Source organism: Moschus berezovskii, chromosome 8 (genome assembly GCF_049115385.1).
Source record: "Moschus berezovskii isolate FMDL1 chromosome 8, NW_MosBer_1.0, whole genome shotgun sequence".
Classification (NCBI taxonomy): Eukaryota; Metazoa; Chordata; class Mammalia; order Artiodactyla; family Moschidae; genus Moschus; species Moschus berezovskii.
The window spans coordinates 14,044,887-14,070,706 of NC_142467.1; the positions used below are offsets into that span (position 1 = coordinate 14,044,887).

General features: G+C 42.1%; 1 protein-coding gene across 1 annotated transcript in view; it reads left to right on the forward strand.

Moving 5' to 3' along the window:
* The window catches only part of LIX1 (limb and CNS expressed 1), a 54,805-nt gene extending 31,262 nt beyond the window's left edge, over positions 1–23,543 (forward strand). Inside the window, exons 3-6 of the mRNA XM_055430946.2 lie at positions 6,041–6,181; positions 9,518–9,613; positions 18,270–18,347; positions 20,553–23,543. Of these exons, the coding sequence (XP_055286921.1) occupies positions 6,041–6,181; positions 9,518–9,613; positions 18,270–18,347; positions 20,553–20,840 (603 nt within the window). The 3' untranslated portion in view covers positions 20,841–23,543. The remainder of the gene's footprint in view (positions 1–6,040; positions 6,182–9,517; positions 9,614–18,269; positions 18,348–20,552) is intronic.
* Positions 23,544–25,820: the final 2,277 nt, after the last annotated feature.

Sequence of the window (25,820 nt, forward strand, 5' to 3'; positions counted from 1 at the left end):
ATGGGCCTGGTTGCTAGGAGAATCATCCATCCATACGATGAGAAGTTTAGAATTTTCAGCCCCAACCTCTGATCTGATAAGGGAGAGGAGCTAAAGATTGATTTATGTGTCAGTGGCCAAAGATTCCATCAAGCACTCTTACAAGTCCTAAACGGTGGGATTCAGAGAGCTCCGAGGTCGGTGGTGCTGGGAGAAGGCGTGGAAGCACGGAGTCCTTCCAAACACACCTCGCTCTGTGCATCTTTCTCTGACTGTTTCCGAGTTGCATCCTTTTATAACAAATCAATAATCTAGTAGGTAACTAATTTTTCATGAGTTCTCTGAACTGTTCTAGCAAATGATGGATGCTGAGGAAGGAGTTGTAGGAATCTGTCATTTTTAGCAGTTTGGTCAGAAATGCAGGGGACAGCCTGGACTTGTGTGATTGATGTCTGGAGTGGGGTCATCTGGTAGGACAGAGCCATCTGTGGAATCTGATGCTATCTCCAGGTGGACAGTTTCGGAGTTGAGTTAAACTGTAGCATACCCAACCTAGACAGCATATTAAAAAGCAGAGACATCACTTTGCCAACAAAGGTCCGTCTAGTCAAGGCTATGGTTTTTCCAGTGGTCATATATGAATGTGAGAGTTGGACTGTGAAGAAAGCTGATGGCCGAAGAATTGATGCTTTTGAACTGCGGTGTTGGAGAAGACTCTTGAGAATCCCTTGGACTGCAAGGAGATCCAACCAGTCCATCCTAAAGGAGATCAGTCCTGGGTGTTCATTGGAAGGACTGATGTTGAAGCTGAAACTCCAATACTCTGACCACCTGATGCGAAGAGCTGACTCATTGGAAAAGACCCTTATGCTGGGAAAGATTGAGGGCAGGAGGAGAAGGGGACGACAGAGGATGAGATGGTTGGATGGCATTCCCAACTCAATGGACATAGGTTTGGGTGGACTCCCGGAGTTGGTGATGGACAGGGAGGCCTGGTGTGCTGTGGTTCATGGGGTCTCCAAGAGTTGGACACAACTGAGCGACTGAACTGAACTGAACTGTAGCATACCCAGCTGGCATAAGAGAATTAGTTGGTGTGAAGGGGAAAACCCCACATATGGTATTGACCAGAGACTGTTCTCCCTCTCAACCATGGAGCCAGTGAAACTTCTGCTGCATAGGTTACTTCAAATTCACAGGCCAGTTTTTAAAATGTGTGATTTCTTACTGCTTTTCTCATACAAAATCCCTCAAACTGTGTAAGCGTCAGGTCCCACACAAAACCTGGTTCTGCCTCTGCTGATTAGAAGTGAGACACAGAACAGACAGGTGCTAGAGCAGCCTTCCTCTAAGGATAGTCCTGGATCCACCTGCCCCAGAATCACCTGGAAAGTTTGTTAAAATGCAGACCCCCACTGCGGTCCATCTGAAGAGACTCTGACTGAGAATGCGCATGTTATCAAGTTCCCCAGGTGATCTTACCATGAAAACTAAAGGTTTCAAATTTTTGGTTTGGACTGCTAGCCGAGGCTTAGCAATGGTCTTTATAACATACCCTGTGGGCTCCTAGTACCTTGTCAATGATCTCACATCCAAAATAAAATAAAGAGCCAGAAGGAGCTGGTCTTGGGAGAATTTCTCATCCGGTGGAGCTGGAGAAGTTTAGTTTAAATGACTTTTTGCTCTTGAAGGGTTACCAAATATATCTTAAAGTTGTTGAGGTAAAACCCTTAAAATTTGTGTGGTAAAACTCTCAAGTCTCTTGGCTCCGTTTTTAATCAAGGGAACAGTTCCAGACAGCACAAGAAAATTCTAACAGGGACTGACAGTTGATCTCCTGTTCTAGTCACAGCTGGTCTTTCTCCATTTTCCTTGTCCCTACAGTTCAGGAGAAGAAAAAAACTAAAAGGACATAGGAGAGAAGATGATATTAATATAATTGTTAGCACATGCCTTCATCACTGAGGACAGTTTATTGAGACACTGCACTGCTTCTTCCTTGGCCTTTTCTTTTAAAAGAAGTTGAGTTCATCATGTGGGAATGGGAGGAGATATTCTTGGAATCCTATGTCAGAACGATCCACGGAGTACCAAGTATTTAGCTTGGGCTAAAGTACTATCTATACTGATTTGGGGAATGCTGGGAGACTTCAGCTAAATTATATCTCTTCTCTATTCCAAGGTGGGTGACCATTTACGCGACAAGCAGAATAGTGTTGTGGTTAAAAATCTGGGCTCTCAAGTCTGACAGACAGGGGGTTTAATCTTGCTTTGATAATTTTTTAAGTTATATGACCCTGGGCTATGTAACCTCTGTTTTCTCAAGGGCAAAGTAAGGATCACAACAAAATAAACCTTACAGGATTGTGGTGATAACTAAATGTGGGAATCGGCATAAAACACTTAGCTTGTGCGTGCGTGCCAGGTGACTTCAGTCGTGTCCAACTCTTTGGGACCCCGTAGACTATAGCCTGCCAGGCTCCTCTGTCCATGAGATTTCCTAGGCAAGAATATTGGAGTGGGTTGCCATTTCCCTCTCCAGGGGATCTTCTGGACCCAGGGATCAAACACACGTCTCTTGTGTCTCCTGCGTTGGTAGGTGGGTTCTTTACCACTAGCACCACCTGGAACAGCTTAGCTAAGCACCCAGCAACAAGGATCATTATTAGTGAGCTCTGCCTCAAGGAAATGGCAACCCACTCCAGTATTCTTGCCTAGAAAATCCCATGGACAGAGGAGCCTGGCGGGCTACAGTCCATGGGATTGCAAAGAGTCGGACACAACTGAGCAACTAAGACAGACAGACCTCAAGGGTGGGCTGAAGAAGTTCCCAGTTACCTGATGGGAGCAAAGCTTCTGTGTTAGCCATCTGTGGCTGGGTAACAGATTGCCACGAAAGTTCTCATTGTCTCACACTCTTTCTGAAGATCAGGGGTCTGGAAGCTGCTTAGTTGGGTAGTTCTGGCCCAGGGCCTCCCAGAGGTTGCAGTCAAGCCTGGAGCCACAGTCATCTAAACGCTTGATGGGGTCTGGAGGATCAGTTTCCAATTTCCCTCAGAAGGTTCTTAGGAGTTAGTTAGATCCTTAGCATGTGTACTTTTCAGTAGGACTACTCTCAACACAGCAGCTGACTCTTCCTAGCGAGAAAGCAAGTGTGACCAGGAAGGACCATAGTGCCTTTTATAACCTAATGTCAAATGGGACGTACCATAGCTTCTGCCTTATTCTGTTGGTTACACAGACCAAACCTGTACAGTATGGGAGGGGACTGCACAAGTGTGTGAATACCAGGAGGCAGAAATCGCTGGGGGTTTTCTCAGAGGCTGGCTGCCCCCACCTTTAAATAGTTTTCCTGAGCAATGCCACAGATGCTCTTTTTTTTTTTTTTTTTGGCTTTAATTTTAGAGCTGAGAGGCTTTGAAATGATTATAGTGGTTTATAATCTACCGGCAAAGGAAAGGCATCCAAGCATCAAGATAAATGTCTGAGTGGGGTCTTCTAGGCACTTGAAAAACATGTGGCTCCATATGCTAAAGAAATCCACAGCTGACTTTAGTAAAATCTTGACTATTAAATATTCCAGTCCTGCACTTTCACAAAGTGCAAAGGACAGAAGTTGTCTCTCTGTGTTAACAAGTAAGAATGGTTAGCGGATAAGTCATGGTTTACAAATCTGTATTTATGATTGGGGTCTGGCTGACAAACAGCAAGAATGAACCATACAACCTGGGGAGTCCAATTCCAGCAGGAAGTTGCTTTGCAATAACATCATACTTCATTCACTCCCCAAATGATGTCTTTGACGACCAGTTTGGACACGTCAATAAAACGTCCTGTGACTTACCATATTTTATTTTCTTGCAGCATTTCCCACTGTTTGATGGTAACTCTCACAGTGCCTGCTCTTACAGCAGAATCCACACTCTAATTTAGATTTGCCAAGTAGATTGCTTTGGCCAGATTTCTTGTCCAAACACAGGTCCTTATGGTTTGAGAGTTCCCACTAAAAGATCCCTAAAGAAAAATATGCAGTTTTACTGGCTCGGATTTGTAGCTCCAAAATTTAAAAGAAAGCGGCTGGTTAACATTATAGACATTTTGAAGTACTTGTCTTTCAGAAATGCAAAGAACAATAGCAAGGAAAGCCTTTGATGGCTCAGAATTTATTTTATTTTATGTACTTATTAATTGGTACACTTTCTCTCCCATTTTAACCAAAGATTCTGTACATTGAAATAGTAAAATAAGTAAAGACATATGTCTGCTTTAAAAATCTCGATACTGGTTAAGTCTCGGAGTCCTTTTCCATGCTTTCTGGGTAAAGGCTCTTTCTGTTCTTTCAGCCCTGTAGCACTTTGATCTCAGAAGCAGTGCCATTTGGTTGTAAATGTATGTGGCGCCTTTGATCTAGTACTTAGCTGGTCTTATTTAAAATAGATAGCTTCTTTTATCTAAGTAGTGTTTACTAGGTCTCGCTCTATGAAAGATGGTTTAAATTGCTATTATTTAGATAGAAAGTTTCGTAAGAGTGCCCAGATCTGAATCTAATTCTCTAAATTCTAAAACCCCCAACGGCATTATTATATGTTTCATACAGCAAATTCTTATTAAAATGAGCTGCTTTTACAGATGTCAGGTAATATTTGCAAAAACTCTGTTTGCTTTTTAACAGGGAACTGATTTTCCAAAGAATAATAAACATATCCTACACTCGGGCAAAACTAGTACTCTCAGAGCGCCTGAACTAAAAGGCCAGTTTTCCCCTCCGCAATTCACATATTAGTATATTTTTCTGTTACTGGATTATGAATACAATAAAGGGTATTTTGAAGTGGGGCTTTTTAAAATGAATAAGAATTAGTGTATATCTTAAATTCTCTTCTTTAAGAGGATTTCTTAAATACTTTGTCACTCGCTTTAGTGACAGGTGCTTTCCGTTTCCTAGGCTATATTCAATTATTCACGCAACAAACTATGTTGCAGGTGCAAAGACAGAGTTAAGTCAAAGACTCCGCCCTTAGGTTGCTCACAGCCTGGGGCTGGGCAGCAGAGCGCTAGTAGACAATTACACTTCAGTGTGGTATGTGCCTCTTATGGATGCTGGTCCTCCCAGCCTGCAATTGGGAGCGGTCAGGGAAGGTTTCCTGGAAGAAGTGGTACCCAAGCTTTAGTGAAAGACTGCTGACTCAGAATTCAGTATCCTGTAAATTTCCAGCCAAATCCACAATTGCAAAGACACCTCTCCCAGTCTCCACACCCCTGGTTTAATGCCGGTGGCCTAAACCTTGAGAGAGGTCTAAAGCTTGAAGGGCTTTGCTGCCTGAAGCTACCTGAAAGGCTTATAGATTGCCATCCAACACTAAAGAAAAAGCCCAAACCATCTTTCACAGCGGCCACTTGGTCCTAACCTGAAGGTTAAAAAACATAAGCCTGAGGTACTCTCATAGAGTGTTACTACATTCTGGGTATTTCGGTGCTTTCTCTGTATTAATGATATTGAGCCTATCCTCAACCCTATGACACAGGGACCACTATTATTCCCATTTGGAGAGGATGAAATTGCGGCACAGAAAGACTAATTTGTCCCTGGTTTTTCAACTAGTAAGTTCCAGAGTTGGAATCGGAACCCAAGGAGTCTGACTCCAGAATATATGTTTTTAATTATTGTGTTAAACGAGTCTCCCATTTTCCTTCGTTCCTTTTTTTCTCTGAAATAAAGATTTGAGGAGGGCCCTGGTAAGGAGTTCAATTGCTGCGCACAGAACAGTCGCCATTATTACTTTTGTTATTATTTATTAACAGGTGTGAAAGCCTCTCATACATAGTAGGCACTGAGTGACTGAAATAAGACTAAAACATTTGAAGACTCACCAAGACATTTGCCTGGGCTCTGGGGCTGCAAAAAGTCTGCATGATCATCGAGGGGATTAGCAATGGCTATGGAAGAGTAGATGCAGACAGCAAATGTATAAATAGAAATGAATGTCCAGAGACCCATTGAGTTAGGGCGAAATGATGAGATGCCAGATTCTTTAATGACTCTTTTTCTCCTTCCCTTAAGTGCTGCTTAAGTAGAGCCGAGGCCAGACGGGATGCAGCTAAAGTGGCCCTAATCAACTCCCTCTTCAACGAGCTGCCCTCTCGCCGGATCACCAAGGAATTCATTATGGAGAGTGTGCAGGAAGCAGTTGCCTCCACCAGCGTGAGTACCCACCAGGGAAGGGGGAGCTGGCTATACTAAGAGTTCTGAGGCCTTTGAATCTTGGGAGATGCTAATGTGTACAAGTTCTTTAAGAACTGTGCAGGGTTTTTTCCTTAACCTATTAAATCATCAATTTTCAGCAAAATAAGCACTTAGATTGAAAATCATGATATTGGGGCTGTCTCCCTATCCATGTCTCAGCAAGATTATTTAGCCTTCCTGGATCGCAATTAATCAAGCTGTCTATCAAAGTGGATCAAATTATCCATCTTGATTTGTTTATTTGGGTGTTTGCTGTTTGAGGAGCACTGATTCTTTTAGGGCCTGAGGATGCATGCAGTTGAATACTGCTTTAACCTAGACATAAAAAAGTTCAGTTTTTCCCAGACTTGACTAATCATAAAAATTATCTGAAGCACTTGTTAAAAGTGCCAATTCCCCAGCCAGTGTGAGGTCCTGCAATCTGTGTTTTTAAGGAAATACTAACTGCTTGAAGTGAAGTGAAGTGAAAGTCACTCAGTTGTGTCTGACTCTTGGCCACCCCAAGGACTCTATAGTCCATGGAATTCTCCAGGCCATGATACTAGAGTGGGTAGCCTTTCCCTTCTCCAGGGGATCTTCCCAACCCAGGGATCAAACCCAGGTCTCCCACATTGCAGGTAGATTCTTTACCAGCTGAGCCACAAGGGAAACCCACTAACTGCTTAGCTATGAGAAAAGCTGTATGCCTCATATTTGTTAGATGTTAAACTTATCACACTTAGTATCGATTACTTTATTCTGAGAGCTCTGGAAATTTCTGTAATAGATGTAATTAAATGCAAAGTGCTTTGAGAGCCAAACGATGTCTTAGAAATTTAGACAGGACATTTTCTCGTCAATCTAGGAGTAGATTATTTGCCCCGTGAATTATTTGATGCTCCTGATCCTTGTACCTCCAAACTATAAACCATTTTCACCACGGAGGAAGCCTTGGGTCTCCATTGGGGCAGGCGTCTCCCTACATGTCCTTAAAGTGCAGAAACCAAAGGGCATTACCAAAGAGATAGGCTACCTCCTGCTTCTCCTTTAGCATGGATCAACCCTATCTGAGAGTTTCATTCCCCGATTCCCTTAACCTGACTATGCAAGTCAAGGTTCTGTCATTCTGGAGAAGCTACTGATGAGGAAGGTGACATTATCACACCAGCTGTGAACTTTTTTGCTGCCTTCCCTCCTCATAAATGCTCTTATCACACAGAGAAGCGATGAGGGGAGAGAGGCAGGGACTGAGAGTGGTTATCCTGGCAGGGAGACTTCAGGGAGCTCTGTTCTGTCTCTGCTCTTGAGGATGAAAGGAAGCCTTTATTTTTCTGCCCTGTAAATTTCAAGTGCCTTTGAGGAAGAGAAGTTAGGAAAATGATGCCTGATTTATATGTGTGGCATTTACTCAGGAGCAGGGAGGGGTCCTCAGTGTAAATGTAATTTATCATTTTTTTCATGGAAATTTCTAAGGAAGGAGCATATATATGGTTCATAGGCTTCTGGATGGATTTCCTCTGGGGTATTTAAAAAGCCAACATAAATATTTCGGCAGTAGTGTGTTAATGTTATTGCATTCAAAAGCTATAAATCTGCAGCCATCTGATGCTGGCAGTTGTTCGTTCAGTCTCACAAAGCCATTGCCCACCTTCCCAGGAACCCAAGGCCATGGGATTGTGAAGGGCAGGCCCCAGTGCCATTCCAGAGCTCGTGTTAGCTTTTTTATTGCCACTCCCCATAACCAAATATTGAAGGGGAATTTCATTTTTCCCCATCACCCACCCACCTTGTTTCTCAAAGATTAAGTGGTCTAGAATTGAAAAAATAAACCAAAATCCATGTCTCCAGGTTGAACACCAGCCTATTATGAAAAGCTCCCATTGAGAATCACAGTGGTCAAACATCAATGTGAATCAGCCATAGGTGTACATATGTCCCCTCTCTCTTAAACCTTCAAATTAAAAAATTTAAAAAAAAAAAGAATCATGGTGATAAAATATGAATGGTCCATACAACTGGAGAATTATTTCCCTGTTAGTTACATAATTTGCTTGGTAATCATTAGAAGCTTATGAAGCAAGTCAGCATTTCAAGATTTCAATAATGGATGAAAACAGCCTCAACGGGCAACCACTCATTCAGTTCAGTTCAGTTCAGTCGCTCAGTCGTGTCCGACTCTTTGCAACCCCATGAACCACAGCACGCCAGGCCTCCCTGTCCATCACCAACTCCTGGAGTTTACCCAAACTCATGTCCATTGAGTCAGTGATGTCTTTCAACCATCTCATCCTCTGTCGTCCCCTTCTCCTCCTGCCCTCAACCTTTCCCAGTATCAGGGTCTTTTCAAATGAGTCAGCTCTTCGCATCAGGTGGTCAGAGTATTGGAGTTGCAACTTCAACATCAATCCTTCCAATGAACACCCAGGACTGATCTCCTTTAGGATGGACTGGTTGGATCTCCTTGCAGTCCAAGGGACTCTCAAGAGTCTTCTCCAACACCACAGTTCAAAACCATCAATTCTTCAGCGCTCAGCCCTCTTTATAGTCCAACTCTCACATCCATACATGACCACTGGGAAAACCATAGCCTTGACTAGACGGACCTTTGTTGACAAAGTGATGTCTTTGCTTTTTAATATGCTGTCTAGGTTGGTCATAACTTTCCTTCCAAGGAGTAGGAGTCTTTTAATTTCATGGCTGCTCATTAGGGTGGCATTAATGCCACTACCCGGAGAAGGCAATGGCAAACCACTCCAGTACTGTTGCCTAGAAAATCCCATGGATGGAGGAGCCTGGTAGGCTGCAGTCCATGGGGTCGCTAAGGGTCGGACACGACTGAGCGACATCACTTTCACTTTTCACTTTCACACATTGGAGAAGGAAATGGCAACCCACTCCAGTGTTCTTGCCTGGAGAATCCCAGGGATGGGAGAGCCTGGTGGGCTTCCGTCTATGGGGTCACACAGAGTCGGACACGACTGAAGTGACTTAGCAGCAGCAGCAGCAATGCCACTACCAACAAAAACTCTATAGAGATGTGGGAATTTCTGCTTTAGTATAATTATTCTTTTTGAGTATATAATCAGTTAACATTCTAACGAAAAGCTAGATTCAAATTGACTTCAAAATCCTCTTCACTCTGAGAGATGGTGAAATGAAGGCTTTTATCCCAAATCAGCCGGAGATGGTTGTAAGGTGTAACCTGAAGAGTTAGAACCACAGGAGTTTCACCATGGGGCCACAGGATTCATTCATGACCCCCAAAGAAGAGGAGGAAAAATCCATGATGCTTTCCTTTTCTGCTTCCTTCCCAAGGGCACTTTGGATGATGCAGACGACCCAAGCACCAGCATCGGAGCCTATCACTACATGTTGGAGTCAAACATGGGGAAGACCATGCTAGAGTTTCAGGTACCTGCCACATGTTTATTTTGCTACATAGACCCTAGAAGCCTGGGGGAATGCCAGTCTTATCACAAACAGCTCTTTGTTTATTTTGGTCATTTTAATTTAACCCTCTTAGAATCCAGCACTGTAACTGTCTTTTAGCAGCACTGCAGTAGGCTAAAACAAACAAGTCAACAAGGCACAATCTTTGCTTCTTCAAGGAAAGTGGAAGACTTAAGCTAAGAAGCAGGTAGGGAACATTACCATCTTATGACCCTATTAACACTTTACCAGCTTTTCAGTATAAAGCTCCCCTTTAAATCAAATCAAGCAGCTTGAAATACTGGTCATGACCATTTGGTTCTTAATTTTCAGAAGTTATAGATGAAGGTGACTGCAATGTATATTAAACAATTTCCCCCTCCGTTATGGTATTTTTGTTAAACAAGATCTGCCATCTCCTATCATTAAGTAAATCAAAAAATTTAGCAAGCTGTAGCTGTTTTCATTCCACTGCTGACAAGCAATAACAGAGCTCAGGAACTCTATTACCTGTTATTTGTAAATTAATTATATTAGTAGTAAGAAAAAGAAGAATAGCTTACACTCATTGGATGCTTACCTTGTCTGGCCCTGTGCTAAGCATTTAACAAGTCTCACCATAATCTAACCTTCACAATAAACGTACGAGTATTTTTATACCCATGTCATCATTGAAGGAAGAATGTCATACAGCTTAGTAAATGGCACACCCTGGGTTCAGACCCAGGCAGTCTGATTTCTGAGTTCATATTTTGACTATTATCCTATACTGGGCTCGACAGACAAAAATTCAATAGTGGTTGAGAATGAAAAGTATGCTCTCTAAAAAATTAAATTTGAATACAGTTGACGATCCATATACGTCAATGCTACTAAGAATCAATATGTAGTGTTATAATAAGGAGACTTTACCTCCAAGATTTCTATTATTTTTGGTTAGATTCCAAGAAGCAATGGGAATATAAAGTTTCATGGAAAAGTGTTCATCACGGTGTGATGTACAGTGGTGGTAAAGCTGAAGCCTAGAGCCAGCTCCAAATGCATCTTCGGCGCCTTTCAAACCCTTTTCCTGACCACAGTACCATAGTCACTTCTCAGGTGGATACGTCCATCCTGCCCATTTTAAAATTCGTTCATTTTACTCACCACTCTCTTGTTTGATTGAAGCAAAAATGCTCTTTTTTGATCCTCTCCCAGGAAGATCTCAGTCATCCAGATTTCTCTGTAAGCAGCTGTGGTCTCACTGACCTTTGATGTTGCTTGTCTTGGTTTGCAAAAGACCTCAAAGCTCACCTTCCGGGGTAGACAGCAGCTTGCAGCAGCCGGCGGTTCTGATCCCTGACTGGGGAATGGGTTCAGTCGTTCACCTCTAACTCTGCTTCCTCATTTGTCCATAAATCAGGAAGAATAAGAGTAGCAATAATAGCAGGGCCACCTCACACGCCATTGTGGGGATCAGACAAGACCGCACAGGGAGTTCAGAATGGCTCCTGGCATATGGTAAACGCTCAGTGAAAAATGACAACTGAAATGCCAGAGGCTACCGGATGGATTCCCCTGACAGCTTTATCGAACCTAAAGCCTCCAGATGAGGTCAAAGTGGCTTCCCAGCCATAAATGTTTCAGGGCCTTGGGACCCCTGCATTGCAGGCAGAGTCTTTGCCAACTGAGCTATGAGGGAAGGAGGGAAGCCCTGCTATAGAATACAAGAGTGAAACTGGCAAGAGTCATTTTTTATACCCCGTAACAGTCTAAAGTCAAACAGAGGAAACATAAAAGGGAGGCACACGACACAAGAGAAGGAACACACACACAAAAAAATCATACAGATCCAAGTGCCAAGCCTGTTCTACCACTTGTCACCTGTGAACTCAGCCATTCTGAGACTCAGTTTTTCTCATCTACAAAATAAGAATCATGATGTCCATTGTGTAGAGTTTTTGTGGGATTTAGACAATGTGACATTTATAAAGCATTTAGCACAATGATTCCCTAAGAAAGAAATCATTTATTTTAATTTCTCCTCTCTCCCTGACAGAAGAATATTGTACTTTTTTTTTCTCTTACAGAATGAATGTTGCCTGGCCAAGAACATTGTAGTTTGTATAGGATTTAGTAATTATTTTCAGAAAAATCAAGAATGATTTTTTTTTAAATGCAGTGGGTTAGTCTGCCAAATATAGGGTAGGCAAAAAATTTTTTAATTTTTAAGTTCTGTCCAAGTACTATGAAAGGCTGTACTCAACCACCTTTTAGTAATACTTTTTTGTTTTAATTGCCTTACTATGGGCTGCATGGTTTCTGTGTGGTCTGCGTAGTAAGGTATTTAAGTATGTGAAATAATTGACTCATTTTGTGGAAATGCTTCATAAATTCTCATAAAGGACTCTGGGTGCCGGACGAGAGACAGGGGTCGAGGAAGACGTGAGAGCAGGAAAAATCCAAACTCCCTCCCCCAGTAGGGGTGCTGGCAACCCACAGGCAGGGCCAAGAAGTACATCCCTCTTCCTTCCTCCAGCCCCAGGTTGCCTGCTGCTTTCCTACACATTCCTCCCTGGCCTGGGTTAAATGCATCAACTTGTTTCTGGGCATAATGGGAATTGACCACAGGCCTGGGCTGTTTGCAGTCAACACAGCCATTCAGTCCCCTGGTGGGTAATAGATGTGTGTTTGTATCTAGCTATGGATGACTATACAGTGTAACAACAAGTCTGCTGTCTCCTGACTGCCCTCAGGCTTTCCAGGGTGGCCGTTATGGAGGCAGAGCTCAGAAGAAATCTGATAGGCTTCTGCTTACCTTCACTTTGTGGGCAGGAGGCTGGGGTGCCTGTTTAAGGTAGCCTTGCCTCTCTCCCGTAGAGAAAACTGCCTCATGTTTGCGGGGGTGGGATGGCAGCAGCTCTAGCCACTGGGTCTTGTCAAGGTCAGATTCAAGGCACTTTGACTGAAGCCGGTTAATATATTTATTCTGAAGCCTAATGCAATCCAAAGACGAGCTGTTTATTTACATCTTTGCTAAATTCTCCAGGTCGCCTTTTAAAACCTCATCCCATAAACAAATTTCCTCTTAAATCCATTCTCTTGGGTGGGGAGATGGTGCCCACCTGTTTTTCAAGTTCTCCATTTACACTGTTTGTTTTTCTTATTTCTGATGAATCACAGAACCAAGCCAGTCTCCCAGACAGAGTTCCAGAGAGAAGCAGTGTTCATTTTCTCCCTGCAAAGTAGCTGGGAGGCCACACATTGTTTCTCGTAGGAGGCAACACCAGGAAGCTCTGTGAGGACAGACCCCAGTCATTGTTGGTTTATATTTAATGAATGACAACACGAACCAGAAAAGTTGTAGAATGAAAGCTACAACTGCAATGTTCCTGAAGAGAAAGAAAACACAGGACTCGATTCACCATTTGATTTTGAATTTACTTATGGGGGCTCCCTGTGGCTCAGACAGTAAATCTGCCTGCAGTGCAGGAGACCCAGGTTCGATCTCTGGGTCAGGAAGATCCCCTGGAGAAGGAAATAGCTTCCCACTCCAGTATTCTAGTCTGGAGAATTCCATGGATAGAGGAGCCTGGTGGGCTACAGTCAATGGGGTCACACTGAGCGACTAAAACTTGGTAAAGGGAACTGGCTACATAATCTATGGGACCTGGTGCAAAATGAAAGTTTAAGGCCTTTTGTTCAAAAATTGCTATGAATTTAAAGATCCGTTCCGTCGCTCAGTCGTGTCCAACTCTATGCGACCCCGTGGACTGTAGCCTACCAGGCTTCTCCGTCCATGGGATTCTCCAGGCAAGAATACTGGAGTGGGTTACCGTTTCCTTCTCCAGGGGATGAATTTAAAGATTTGCTATCTTTATGAATGTAAAGATAGCAAACCACTAAACCAAGCTCAAAGCCTGTGTGACTGCACAGATCACAAGCTTGTGAAACTGCCCTTGTCGCTGAGACAAGATCCCCAGAACAGCCCAGACTAGGGTAAGAAGAGTCAAGCATTCACCTGGGGTACAAAATTTAAAGGAGCAACAAAAAATTCAGTAATCGAGGCAAATAATATTATAACGTAATACGTTTAAAACTCAAAATAAATGTGTAAAAGTCTATGATAAATGAAACATCCAAATTTTAAATAAAGACAGGATTTTAAATAAAAGACCCTGAACTTATACGACTCACCTAAAGTGTTGCTTCATTCACCTGGCCCTAGTCTCAACCCCACCTCTAGGCCAGCTTGTTTATCTGTAAGCCCATGCAGAGGAGCCAGGCTTCTAGATCAGCCTATGTTACAAACACAGCTCAAAGACTTCAGTGAGGAAGAAGCAGGGCAGATAGTTTACCAAACAGACTTCACTGAAAACGATAGGGCTTCAGCAAGTAGAAAACAAGGCTGAGAAGACCAGGCAGTGAGGAGTCATGGGGAAACTGGGAACTGAGTCCTCACAGAAGCCCACAGCCACCCTCTCCCCGCCAGTCTTTCATAAAGCAAGGATTTCCAGTGAAGTCAATGATAAGCATGCAAGGGTTTCCTGGGATTGAGCCAGGGTTCACACAGCTTCAGGAAGATCTGAAGATAGTGAACTTGGTCAGTTCAAGTCAGTTCAGTTCAGCCTTTCAGTCGTGTCCAACCCTTTGCAACCTCATGGACTGTAGCACGCCAGGCCTCCCTGTCCATCACCAACTCCCGGAGTTCACTCAAACTCATGCCCATCGAGTCGGTGATGCCATCCAACCATCTCATTCTCTGTCGTCCCCTTCTCCTCCCGCCTTCAATCTTTCCCAGCATCAGGGTCTTTTCAAATGAGTCAGCTCTCCACATCAGGTAGCCAAAGGATTGGAGTTTCAGCTTCAGCATCAGTCCTTCCAGTGAATATTCAGGACTGATTTCCCTTAGGATGGACTGGTTGGATCTCCTTGCAGTCCAAGGGGCTCTCAAGAGTCTTCTCCAACACCACAGTTCAAAAGCATCAATTCTTGGTCATGTGAGGGGAAATAAAGAAATGGGACAGGGAGAATGTGGAAATATTTCAGTATACTTCATATGACGATGGTAAGATCTGTTATCTCCAGAGAGGAGGGCAAGCACTATAGATCAGGACAGAAAGTAAGAAGGTAGAAAGAAGGTTATGTTTCCTGGGGGATTTAGGAACAAGAGCTGCAAGGAAGAAGAGGCAGTTGTATTACTGCAGAGGAAAGAACTGCTTGATGCTAGGACAGAAATGTAGACAAACTAGAGGGGTGAGGAGGATAATCCTCCCCCTGCAGGCAAAAACAGCCCAAGTCTCAGTGGGGAAGTTATATCAGAGGGGGTATGTTGCCAAGGGATATGAGAAAGATTTCCAGTTCCGTTCACAGAATTGTGGGTTCCACAGTGTTAGGAGAGTTGCTGAGTAACACAACAGGAATTTATCTGGATGAGGGGCTTGGCACATAAATAAGAGAGGACATTGGAAGAAAAATATATTATGAAGCGACAGTTATCAGAGGATGGAATTAAGAGCTCTGTTAGCAATAGGCTCTTTCTCAAACTGGGCCACACGGATGCAAGGACGATGCCAGGAGGGTTACTGAAGTCACAGAATAAACTCAATACATCATTCTGGATTGTTGACATTACATGAAGATTGCAGGATAAGGAAAGGAGTGGAGTGGCATTCATTTTCTTCTTTAAGGAAATGGACATATACAATAAAATACAAAATTTAAGAGGAGTCTTACAATAAAACATTTGTCAATATTGTCCCTCCTGTAAACACCATGGAGACTACTTCATATCAGAACCTAAAGAGCATTCCTATCCATTTTTTTAATGTCTAAAAAGCATTCAGTGAGTAGGCCTGAGGGTTTAGCAAGGAGGGCAATACAAGTTTACCTCTCTCAGCCACTGGGGTTATCTTGACAAAAGGCAGAGTGGTGGGAGCCAGATTAGATTATGGATTTGGTTAGGGAACAAAAGACTCTCACTTTTCCAAAGTAGCATAGTGATGTGACAGAGTGGAAATCTGGATGGGGGCAGAGAGAAGTGGAGAGGAGTCTTAAGAGGGGTGAGTTCCCCTAGCACTGGACCCAGGACCCGGGGCAGACATGGGGTCAGTGTGTGGCTCAGCTGGTGTCCATGTCATGTTTTAATTAATGGAAACACATGATTTTGCCCTTAACAAGGTCTCTGTTCTTGGGCTTCCCTGATGGCTCAGACAGTATCTGCCTGCAGTGTGGGAGACCTGAGTTTGATCCCTGGGTTGGGAACATCTCCTGGAGAAGGAAATGGCAACCCACTCCTATGTTCTTGCCTGGAGAATTCCATTAACAGAGGAATGGCGGGCGATGGTCCATAGGGTTGCAAAGAGTCAGATACGACTAAGCGACTAACAAAGTGTGTTCTTGTGGTGCTTACCATGTAGTAATACATACACAAAATCCCAAACCGAAAAGAAGAAAAGCATTACATCCTAATGGCAATTTAAACATGAGAATAGTGCTATTCAGACATGAGACATTTAGACATGAGAATATTTGTTCTGATGATCTTATCTCTTTAAATTTTACCTCATAATTTTAAGGTAACTGTAATCTCAAACTGAGCTTATGTGTCCAGATTTCATAGTGAAAACATTTTCCAGAGCAAGCAGACATAAAGATAATAAAAGTCCACTTTTTCTTGGAATGGGCATAAGACATCTGTTCAAATGTTAAGCTTTCATAACTTGTCTCATGACCAGGAAGTTCCTTAACTGTATTGTTATTTTCCAATAGGTATGTGGCTGTGGTTTGTACTACCACTAATCCACTGTATATGTTTCTCTGATCAAAAAAGAAAGAAAAAAAAATGCAGGTAACTTCAATGGAAGACTGCTAACGCAAATCAGATTGGACAAACAAAGTCTTCAGTATGTTGAATACATGTTAGCTTGCACTCAGTATCATGCAGGGAAAGGATGATGCTGATAGAAAGGCTAAATGCTGTGCTCAGCCCTGGACGTTGAATGTGAAAACTGTGGGTGGGTTTAATGTCAATTCATCCTTATTGGTCATATTTTAAGGCATTTTCTTGACTGAATTTACAAACTCAGGGGTATTTTACAGTTTCTGTAGTTTGTCCATTATATGCTCTATATTTATTTTTTGGCCTGAATTTTTTAAAATTTAAATTATTTTCATATGGCATATTGTCACATGGTTCAAAGCTCAAAAGGTACATGCGAGTGTCAGAGGAAAGTCTCGCTTGATTTTTCTCCCCAGGGGCGACTCATGTTCCCAGATTCTTTTGTATCTTGTCAGAACTCCTCTAGGCATTTATAAGCAAATATTTATAGGCATCTTCTAATTCTTTTTTAATCAAGTAGTAGCACACAGTATACATGTTGGACACCTTGTTTTTAACAACACCTTACAGAGACTCTACATTAGAATAGAGAGCCCTCTCACCCTTTGAGATTGCATTGTATTTGGTAGGATGACTGTGTTATAAGGGAGGAAGAATCATTTTCTTTTTATCCTTCTGAATTCTTAGCTGAGACTCCTGTAATGAAAGACAGATTAGGAAGAGAAAAACAGAAGTGCACCTCATGTATGTGTGAGAGATACCCAGGGGAAACTGAGGACCTCCACAAGGTGGCTTAGCACTCAGGGTTAAATACCATCTGAATCCGGAAGGGAGAGGGGGTGTAGGCCTCTCAGGAAAGTGCATGCGCCTGCTCAGCTGCTCAGTCATGTCTGAATCTTTGCAACCCACAGACTGTAGCCCATCAGGCTCCACCTGGGTCCTCTGCCCGTGGGATTCCCCAGGAAAGCATACTGGAATGGGTAGCCATTTCCTCCTCCAGGGGATCTTCCCGACCCAGGAGTTGAACCTGTGTCTCTTAGGTCTCCTGCATTGGCAGGCAGATCCTTTACTGCTGAGCCACCAGGGAGGCCCCTCAGGAGAGAGGAGATAACCTTTAAGAAAGATGAATTGATCCTTAGAAGAACAGATAGGAGATGCGATAGTGACAAAGTCTGGCCGAGCATGGAGTGAACTTCAGCTTCTGCTTCTGTGAAAGAGTCAGTACACCCTGGCTGATGAAACTCCTGGAGAAGGGATTTATAACAATTAAGTTCCTTTTGGAGGATCTGTCTTTTGGGAGATAATGGGAGTTCAGAGAAAGCCTCTTCCTCTGTTTGTAGTTTTTTAAGTAGTTATAGCTCAAAATAATCACTATACCAAAGTTGCATATTTGGGGGTGCTATATTCTGCTACACTTCAGGATTTAACCATTCCTTTTTGTAACCATTTCATGTAACCATTCCTTTAAAAATGAACATTTAAAATATTGCCTACACATTATTCGAAGATGTGCTGGTATATTTATATAACTTCCTGGGTATAAAATTGTTACAGCATATGTGTTTACACTATTGAGAGGTAAATTTGTCCATTATTTAATAGTTCATGCCAAATATAGATAAAACAGAGGAAGGAAGGAAAAATGCTCCGGAAGCCTATGACTGTGGTATTTGAAGTCTCAAAGTGTTCTGACAGTACTGTATATTCCATTTGCCTGATATAGTTGGGAGTTAGAGTTATGACCTCTTCGGCAATCACTGAGGCACTTTCTTTCAGATTTCTGCTTTGAGACTAATGACAAGCATTTGGGTTTTATAGGAGCTTATGACCATTTTCCAACTATTGCACTGGAATGGAAGCCTCAAAGCCCTTCGTGAAACAAAATGTTCCCGACAGGTGAGATTTTTCCAATAAAAAGCAGGTTTGTGTTGTATGGCATCTTCCACTGAGGTTCCTTTATTTGAATTTTTCTCTGTTTAGTACCTTATTTATTAAAAGCAGAGGATATATATATAGATGCTGTGCTTAGTCACTCCACTGTGTCCGACTCTGTGAGACCCTCTGGACTGTAGCCCGCCAGGCTCATCTGTCCATGGGGATTCTCCAGGCACGAATACTGGAGTGGGTTGCCATGCCCTTCTCCAGGGGATCTTCGCAACCCAGGGATCATACCCAGATCTCCCTCATTGCAGACAGATACTTCACTGTCTGAGTCACCAGGGAAGTATATGTATACTAACATATATATATATATGTATATACTAACATATATAAATATATGTAAATTTATGTGCATTTGTGTGCACGTAACTATATGTGCAACGTATATGAGTGTACTAACATATATATGTACATATATACATATATATATATCTGATATATCTATCTGGTATATCTCTCTCTGATATATCTCTCTAGATTTAGATCTCGATATCTCAGTCCAGTTGCGTCAGGGACTGACCACATACACACACTAAGAAGAATGTTGGCTGGCCATAGGACAGATTTAGATACCTGTACTGAACGCTAGAATGGAGGGATCACTAAGACAGACCTAGTTCCTAAGTCAGATATGGCATCTACTCCACGCAGTGTGCCCCTCCCACTCTTCAAAGCAGAAAGAAATGTGAGTCTGCACCGCCTCCAAACTTCCTCACCAAGAACAGGTAGTTATTTATAGCAGGAGGATTCTTCTCACCCTCACCAAATGTTCCCAGTGGGCAACAGAACTGATTATAAAGGTGGGAGACATGGCATTTCCATCACTTCAATTTTTTGTTTTTCCAATCATTCCAGTTTGGGGGTTTGGAAGTTTCTTCTTTATTTTTCAGAGACAGGGTCTCACTATTTCTTAGCTATCCATGAAAAGCATCCAGCCCCCTTTTTTGGTGGCAAAGGCAATCCCATGCACCTAATGGTTCTCGCCCTACTATCACTTAAGATTTATTCTTCCTTTATCCCACTAGATTTCGAGGATAGTAGTTTATTTTTGAGAATTCGCTAACAGGAAGTTGTATGAGGAGCAAAGCCTCTACTAGTCAGCAAGATGAGGGTGGATGTAAAAGTTTTCCATGCACTGCTGCCCCAGGAGTTTTTAGTTGTTCTTTGCCTAGAAAGCCTGGCTTTCAAAATGTCAAAGATGGAAAAGAAATGAGTAGCTGACAATGGCTTTGGCTATTTTTTTCTTTTCCTTTGATTTCATAAAAAGCCTTTGAAACATGCTGAGTTGGTTACAAACACTTTTCCGTGATTGTTTTTAATTTGTTAAGGTCATAAATAAATACCATATGTTCTTGAAAATAAAAATAAGCAATGCATCCACTCCACAAGGTCTTCTTAAAGAGTGTTCATCAAACTTATACATGACATTACAGTGTAGGGGCCAATTTTAAACACGAGAATTGGAAGATGGTGACTAATTTTGCATTGTCTGCAGAAAGTAAGAGACAGTGCACATAAAGTTGCCATTATGATATCAGTGATGATAACACCTACATTCCATAATTTTTAGTCCTTCCCATAGTTACTAAGAGCCATTTCGTCTGTCATCTTCCTTATGCTAACAACACAGCAGTTAGGAAGTTGACTCTCCTGGTGTCTAAGTCTTGTCCTGATTCAAAGCTTCCTGTTTTCTGCAATGGGTGTGACCAAACCCAGTTCTGCCCGAATCCTTCTGTACAGTTGTTTCCCTCTATCTTACCAAAGGAGCTAATGTTGGGCAGAAGGGTTATAAATAAATGAGGTAAAGCTCATACTAATTGTAAGAATGCAGTTTCAAAGGAACATATAGCTTCCAGTGAGGTTAGAGCTCTGTTCAGTGAACAACATTAGGTCATTCCTGGTGGCAGTGTTTTGATTCAACCTGGAGTGACCTTTACTTTGGGTACCAACTTAAGTCATTTTTATCCTTTAAAAGGTGTGTCCTGGGGTTGGGCTAGTTCATGAGCATCAGAGGGGCTTGGTTGTCGGTAGAACCCCCGCAGGTGTTTGTGTGCTGGGGTCGGGGGTGGAGGCCTAGGAAACGAAGTGTCAGAAGACCATGAGCCCAGGTGCTTCTGTTGCTCGTTACTGATGCTCTGGACCTTGTCTCTTGGTTCCCAGGAAGTCATCTCCTACTACTCCCAGTACTCCCTGGATGAAAAGATGCGCAGCCACATGGCCCTAGACTGGATCATGAAGGAGCGGGAGTCGCCGGGAATTCTCTCCCAAGAGCTGCGAATGGCCCTGAGGGAGCTGGAGGAAGCCAGGAAAGCAGGACAAGAACTACGGTTTTACAAGGAAAAGAAAGAGATCCTGAGTTTAGCCCTGACGCAGATCTACAGCGATCCTGACGCTGCTTCGCCCAGTGATGACCAGCTGAGCCTCACGGCCCTTTGTGGCTACCACTAGCAAAACTAGGTCCCAGCTGCCCACGAGGTGGGCAGAAGCCGGACTCTCCCACGAGGAAGCTCGTGGAGAGGTTTGGTCATCAGAGGCTTTAGCACTTCTAGATGCTACGTGAAGGTGGTAGTAATTCTCCTCACTTATCCCATGCACGGTATCTCAAGAGTAGTAGGACCCTTACAGGACCCAACGTCCCCCTCAATGCAATTTCCCCATCACATTCTCAATAGTTCCACCCCAGGTCAAAAGGATGAAGACGGGATTGTTTGGAAAATATTTCCCAGGCCTGGCTTCAACCTGAAGCCTGGCTGACATGTGCCTTGCTGGATTACGTATGTTGTTTCAAAGAAAGGACCAGTGTAGCAACTCCGAAAAGAACACCAGCCAGGACTAGGGAAACTAGCATGGTAGCAATTAAAAAATACTTGGGATTAAATAAACAATATGGATTATTTTTTTAAATATCCAGGGGTCAGAATTTCTTATTGTCAGCTGCAAGATCATTTATACTCCACTAGGTGTAAGATAAAACTTCAGTGGGGATTCTATCTGGACATCCCACTATCAAAGATTTTGAAGTGGTAATGGTATGAAAATACTATATAAATGTAATGTGGCTTAAAATGTCATTGTAATAATTTTTTTTAAAGCCCACTCTTCCATATGGGGATAAATGTCACCCAGGATAGCACCCTTGCTTGTTTTCCTCAAGAAGGATTAATATCCACTTTGTGTGAGTCCCCAGTCAGTCATGTGCATTTTTAATTTGCAAACAGATGAACTGCTTTATTTTCATGTCTGCCACCTCAGTCACATATCTATAATGGGGACAGTTACTGGCATTTCTAAGATTAAAACATTTTGAAAAAGCATTAGCATTTAACAGTACTTATATTTACATTTGATTTGTTTCTCCTACATTGGAGAAAAGGAATTATTAATTAATCTTTGTTGTTGTTCAAGAACTTAAACCACCAGACGTAGTGTCACTTTTCAGGTTAGATTACTGGACTCTTCTTTAAAGGAGGGATAAAACATTGCCATCTCTCTTTTAAAATGGCTTGGGTCAATCACCTGATTAGAAAACCAAAAGCAAATACAAACCATTTTTTATGGTTCTTCATCACTCAAATTTAAGAATGGCAGCAATGCCAATTTTAAACACATATAAATAGTTCCTTATTTTTAACATGGGATGGATTATCTTGAATTTACTCCAATGTCAAATTTAATAAAAACAGTTTTCTTAGTTTTCAATAAGATTTCCTTTTCTTCCTGTTTAGGCAAATGCACATTAACTTTCATGAAAGCTGAAACCGTTATAATTACACTAATGTTTACAAAAATGTGATAGGTGTAGCTTCATGTCTAAATATCTACAATGCTAATTGTCACTCCTTGAATCCCCATGAAACTGTACACTGATCATATATTTTGGAAGTAGCCTTATTAATAAAAATTAACTTCACACATTATATTTCTCACCCCAAGGAAAAATTTAGCTATATACCTTACCACTCAAATGTCTTGCAGAGGTAATACTATATAATATTAGATACATTTTGTTTAAAATATTGTTTTAACAAAAAAAAAATCACACCCCTCCCCATAATGAAGCTAAATGTCACCTAGGAGAAATTCCCAAATAGAAATTAGAATTAATATCTGTAAGTGAATGCATTTTAAAATTAAATCACATCCTATTTAAAGTAATGTTTTCAAGAAGTCATTACTCTTTATCATTTCAGAAAAGCTATAGCTTCCTGAGTTAGGTGTGATGAAAAGTAGGTACTGCATTTGCAGTCTTTAACAATGACCATGTCAAGCTGACACTATCTAATAGATGCAGGAATAGGAATCAGCTAGAAAATATTAAATGTAGTCTCTGCCCAGCAATTAGAAAAACTGTACCCATTCTGTACACTGAAAGCAGAGGCTCTGGCTTGGCCGCTATCAGCATTTCCTGGCTGGTCAAAACTGCCCACGCTTCCCACCATGGTGTGGGAGTTTCAGCAAAATAAGCAAAAGTCAGAATCTTTGCCACTCCCTTTAATGATCATTTATCACAAATCAGTATCAGCTAAGATCTAATGTCTGTTGGTATATCACATAAACATCTGTAATTCTGGCCTTGAGAATAGCAGGGTTGAAGAGCAAAGTAGACTATTATTATTTTTCATTTCCTATACCTTGTTCTCAATAACACACTGTGTTGAATGGGCCTGGAGTGGAGGATTCTCTACTTAAATATATAGAACCCTGGGTTCTAATATTTTGTGGTTATAAATTCTTTGAGAATCTGATAGAAGCTATGGACCTTATCCTAGGAAAACAGAATGAAACAACTACATTCAAAATCACACAGACTGTTGCAGAGTGTATGTGAGCCTCCCCAAAATCCATACATTGCTCTGCTGAAAGGACCCCCGTTTAGAACTCTCAATTTTTGCATATCTACTTACAGTTTCTTAAACTTTTCAGCAGGGCTTCAACCTAACTCAGACATAGTCCCATTAACCTATCTCTGAGATAAATGTCATCATCCTTAAATACAGAATTGCACTGATTTGTGACAAGAGATAGTTTAATTTTCACAAAACCCAAATACCCCAGACTGTTATGAAAAAAAACACTTGAAGAAAATTAGTCACTTAACTTGTATGAACATATCAGAATATCACAGATTTAATAAAGTCACTGTTCCTCTAATGATCAGAATTTGGTTGTCCATTTGTTCAATATGTTCACATTCATTCACTTATTTCTAGAAAAGGAAAAGAATCAAGCCATAGATATTCTTGAAATACTGTACCTACATCAGTGATAAATCTGATCAGCTAGGTCTCAGGAAAACAAGAAAGAAAACATAAAAGCTTAACTCCTTTCACTTTCTTTAGAAAAAGTTTCTGACATCAGGAGCATTGTTGTAATTGACTTTGTCTCTGAAATACTTTAGAGGGTTCTCAGCTATATCATGCCATGCCTTTCTTTCTTGCCAAATGACAAAAGAAGCAGATTAAGAATATTTTTATTACCCATGACTATGTTTACAGGTAAAGACTATTTAAGACATTAGCTCATGTATATTGTCGATTTTTGTTTGGTTTTACCTTGCAGAAATGCAAAACTCAAGATTTCTTCTATGGTGTCCATCATGTTAAAGGGTGAATATTATTTTTAGACAGGGCTCCAGGGAAATGAAAATTATTTTCCCTACCCCAGAAGTTCTCAACTTTGGCTCACATCAGAAATATTCAAGGAGATTTAATAGATCCTAGCTATTCAGACTATCCCCAGGTCAGTGAAATCAGATTCTCTAGCAGTGAGACCCAGCCATCAGTATTTTTCAGAGGACCCAGGTAGTTCCAGTGTGCAATAAGGTGGAGAACCACGGTTCTACCCAGGAAGTTCTGGCTCAAAGGCCTGCAGCCTAACTAATGGGAGCTGTTACTTAACTTGGCACTGGCCCCAAATTAAAAACACTAAGCTCTTCTGATCTAGGTCGGAGCAAAACCTTTTGTTTGGGCAAGAGGCTTTTCTGGAGCCCAGAACTAAAGCTGGGCAAGCGTGTGTTCACTCACACACACACCTTATCTTAGCAGGAGAGCCAGATTCTGTTCCAGGTCCAGGCTTTTTCTCAAATATGCCGCACAAACTACCTGTACCAGAATCATCCTTTAAAAATACAAGTTCCTAGTCCACACCCAGACCTGCTAACCAAATTCCAGGAGAGAGTCTGGATTATTTACCACTTCACCAGGTGTTTCTGATCACACTTAAATCTGAGTTCTTCTGGCCAAGAGCTACTTAGCACGTTCTTTAGTAGGCAGCACAGCCTTGGCCTAACACAATCAGCCTCTTGGTGGAGAGTACAGAAAGGAATAAGGGAGGACAGGGGAGGTTGCCTCTTTACTCTCCTGGAGCTACAGAGAAGCAGAAGGACTAGCTGCCTTTTCTCACCCAAAAGAGTAGCTCCCACTCTTTTTATCACTTTGGCTCCAACATTTGGAATTAACTTTAATCTCATTACTGGAAACCGTGAAAATCTTCTATTAGCTTATGGTTAAAGTCATTTCTTTAAACCTCACCCAACCCTGGTAGCACATTCTCTCTTGGTGCAAAGTTGTGGGAAAGGGAAGCAGAAGTTTTTCCTGAGAGCTGTTGATTCTCTAGTGATCGTTGGTTCCCAAGTGAAAGTTCTGGATTGCTATCTATTTATAGGCAGTTCCCAATTTTAGCTGCAAGCCTGTTTCACAAGTCCATTTGTAATTCAGTTGTTCAATCCTAACGATGCATTTTTCCACAGGAGCAAGGTCATAAATGATGGCAAGTTTCCCAGACGAGCCTATGTAAACAAATATGTATATGTAGTATGCATGCATGCTCAGTCGTGTCTGACTCTTTGCGACCCCATGGACTGTGTAGCCCACCAGGCTTCTCTGTCCATGGGATTTCCCAGGCAAGAACACTGCGGGATCTTCCCGAGCCAGGGATCAAACCTGTGTTTCTTGCATCTCCTGCATCGGCAGGCAGATTCTTTACCAACTGTGCCACCTGGGAAACCCCACATAAACAACAGGGTAACTTATAAATGGATGTATGGGACATAATATGGCTCTAGGTTGTAGGCAGGGGAGAGTAGAATAAGGGAGACAGCTGTGGGTCTCAGGCATATTACTGAAGACCTCCCTAGGGCATATTTCTTGGTCTCAAACTGGTTCTCCAGAGAGTCCCTTTGTTTTCTCTTTGCTCCCCACCCCCACCCCAAGATTAGCTTGACAATACCCCACCCCTTGCCATCACTTGTTTCTTCTTCTGATCACAGCTTCTTCTACGTGCTGACTTACTGAAGAAATGCTTTCCTTCCTGCCTACCTACAAACACTTTCAAAATTTCTAACTGGCATCACTAGAAATAGGAACATTGGATGACCTAAAAATGGCAGCTACTAAGCCTCCCTGCAGGTCCTGCAGAGAAGGACATGCG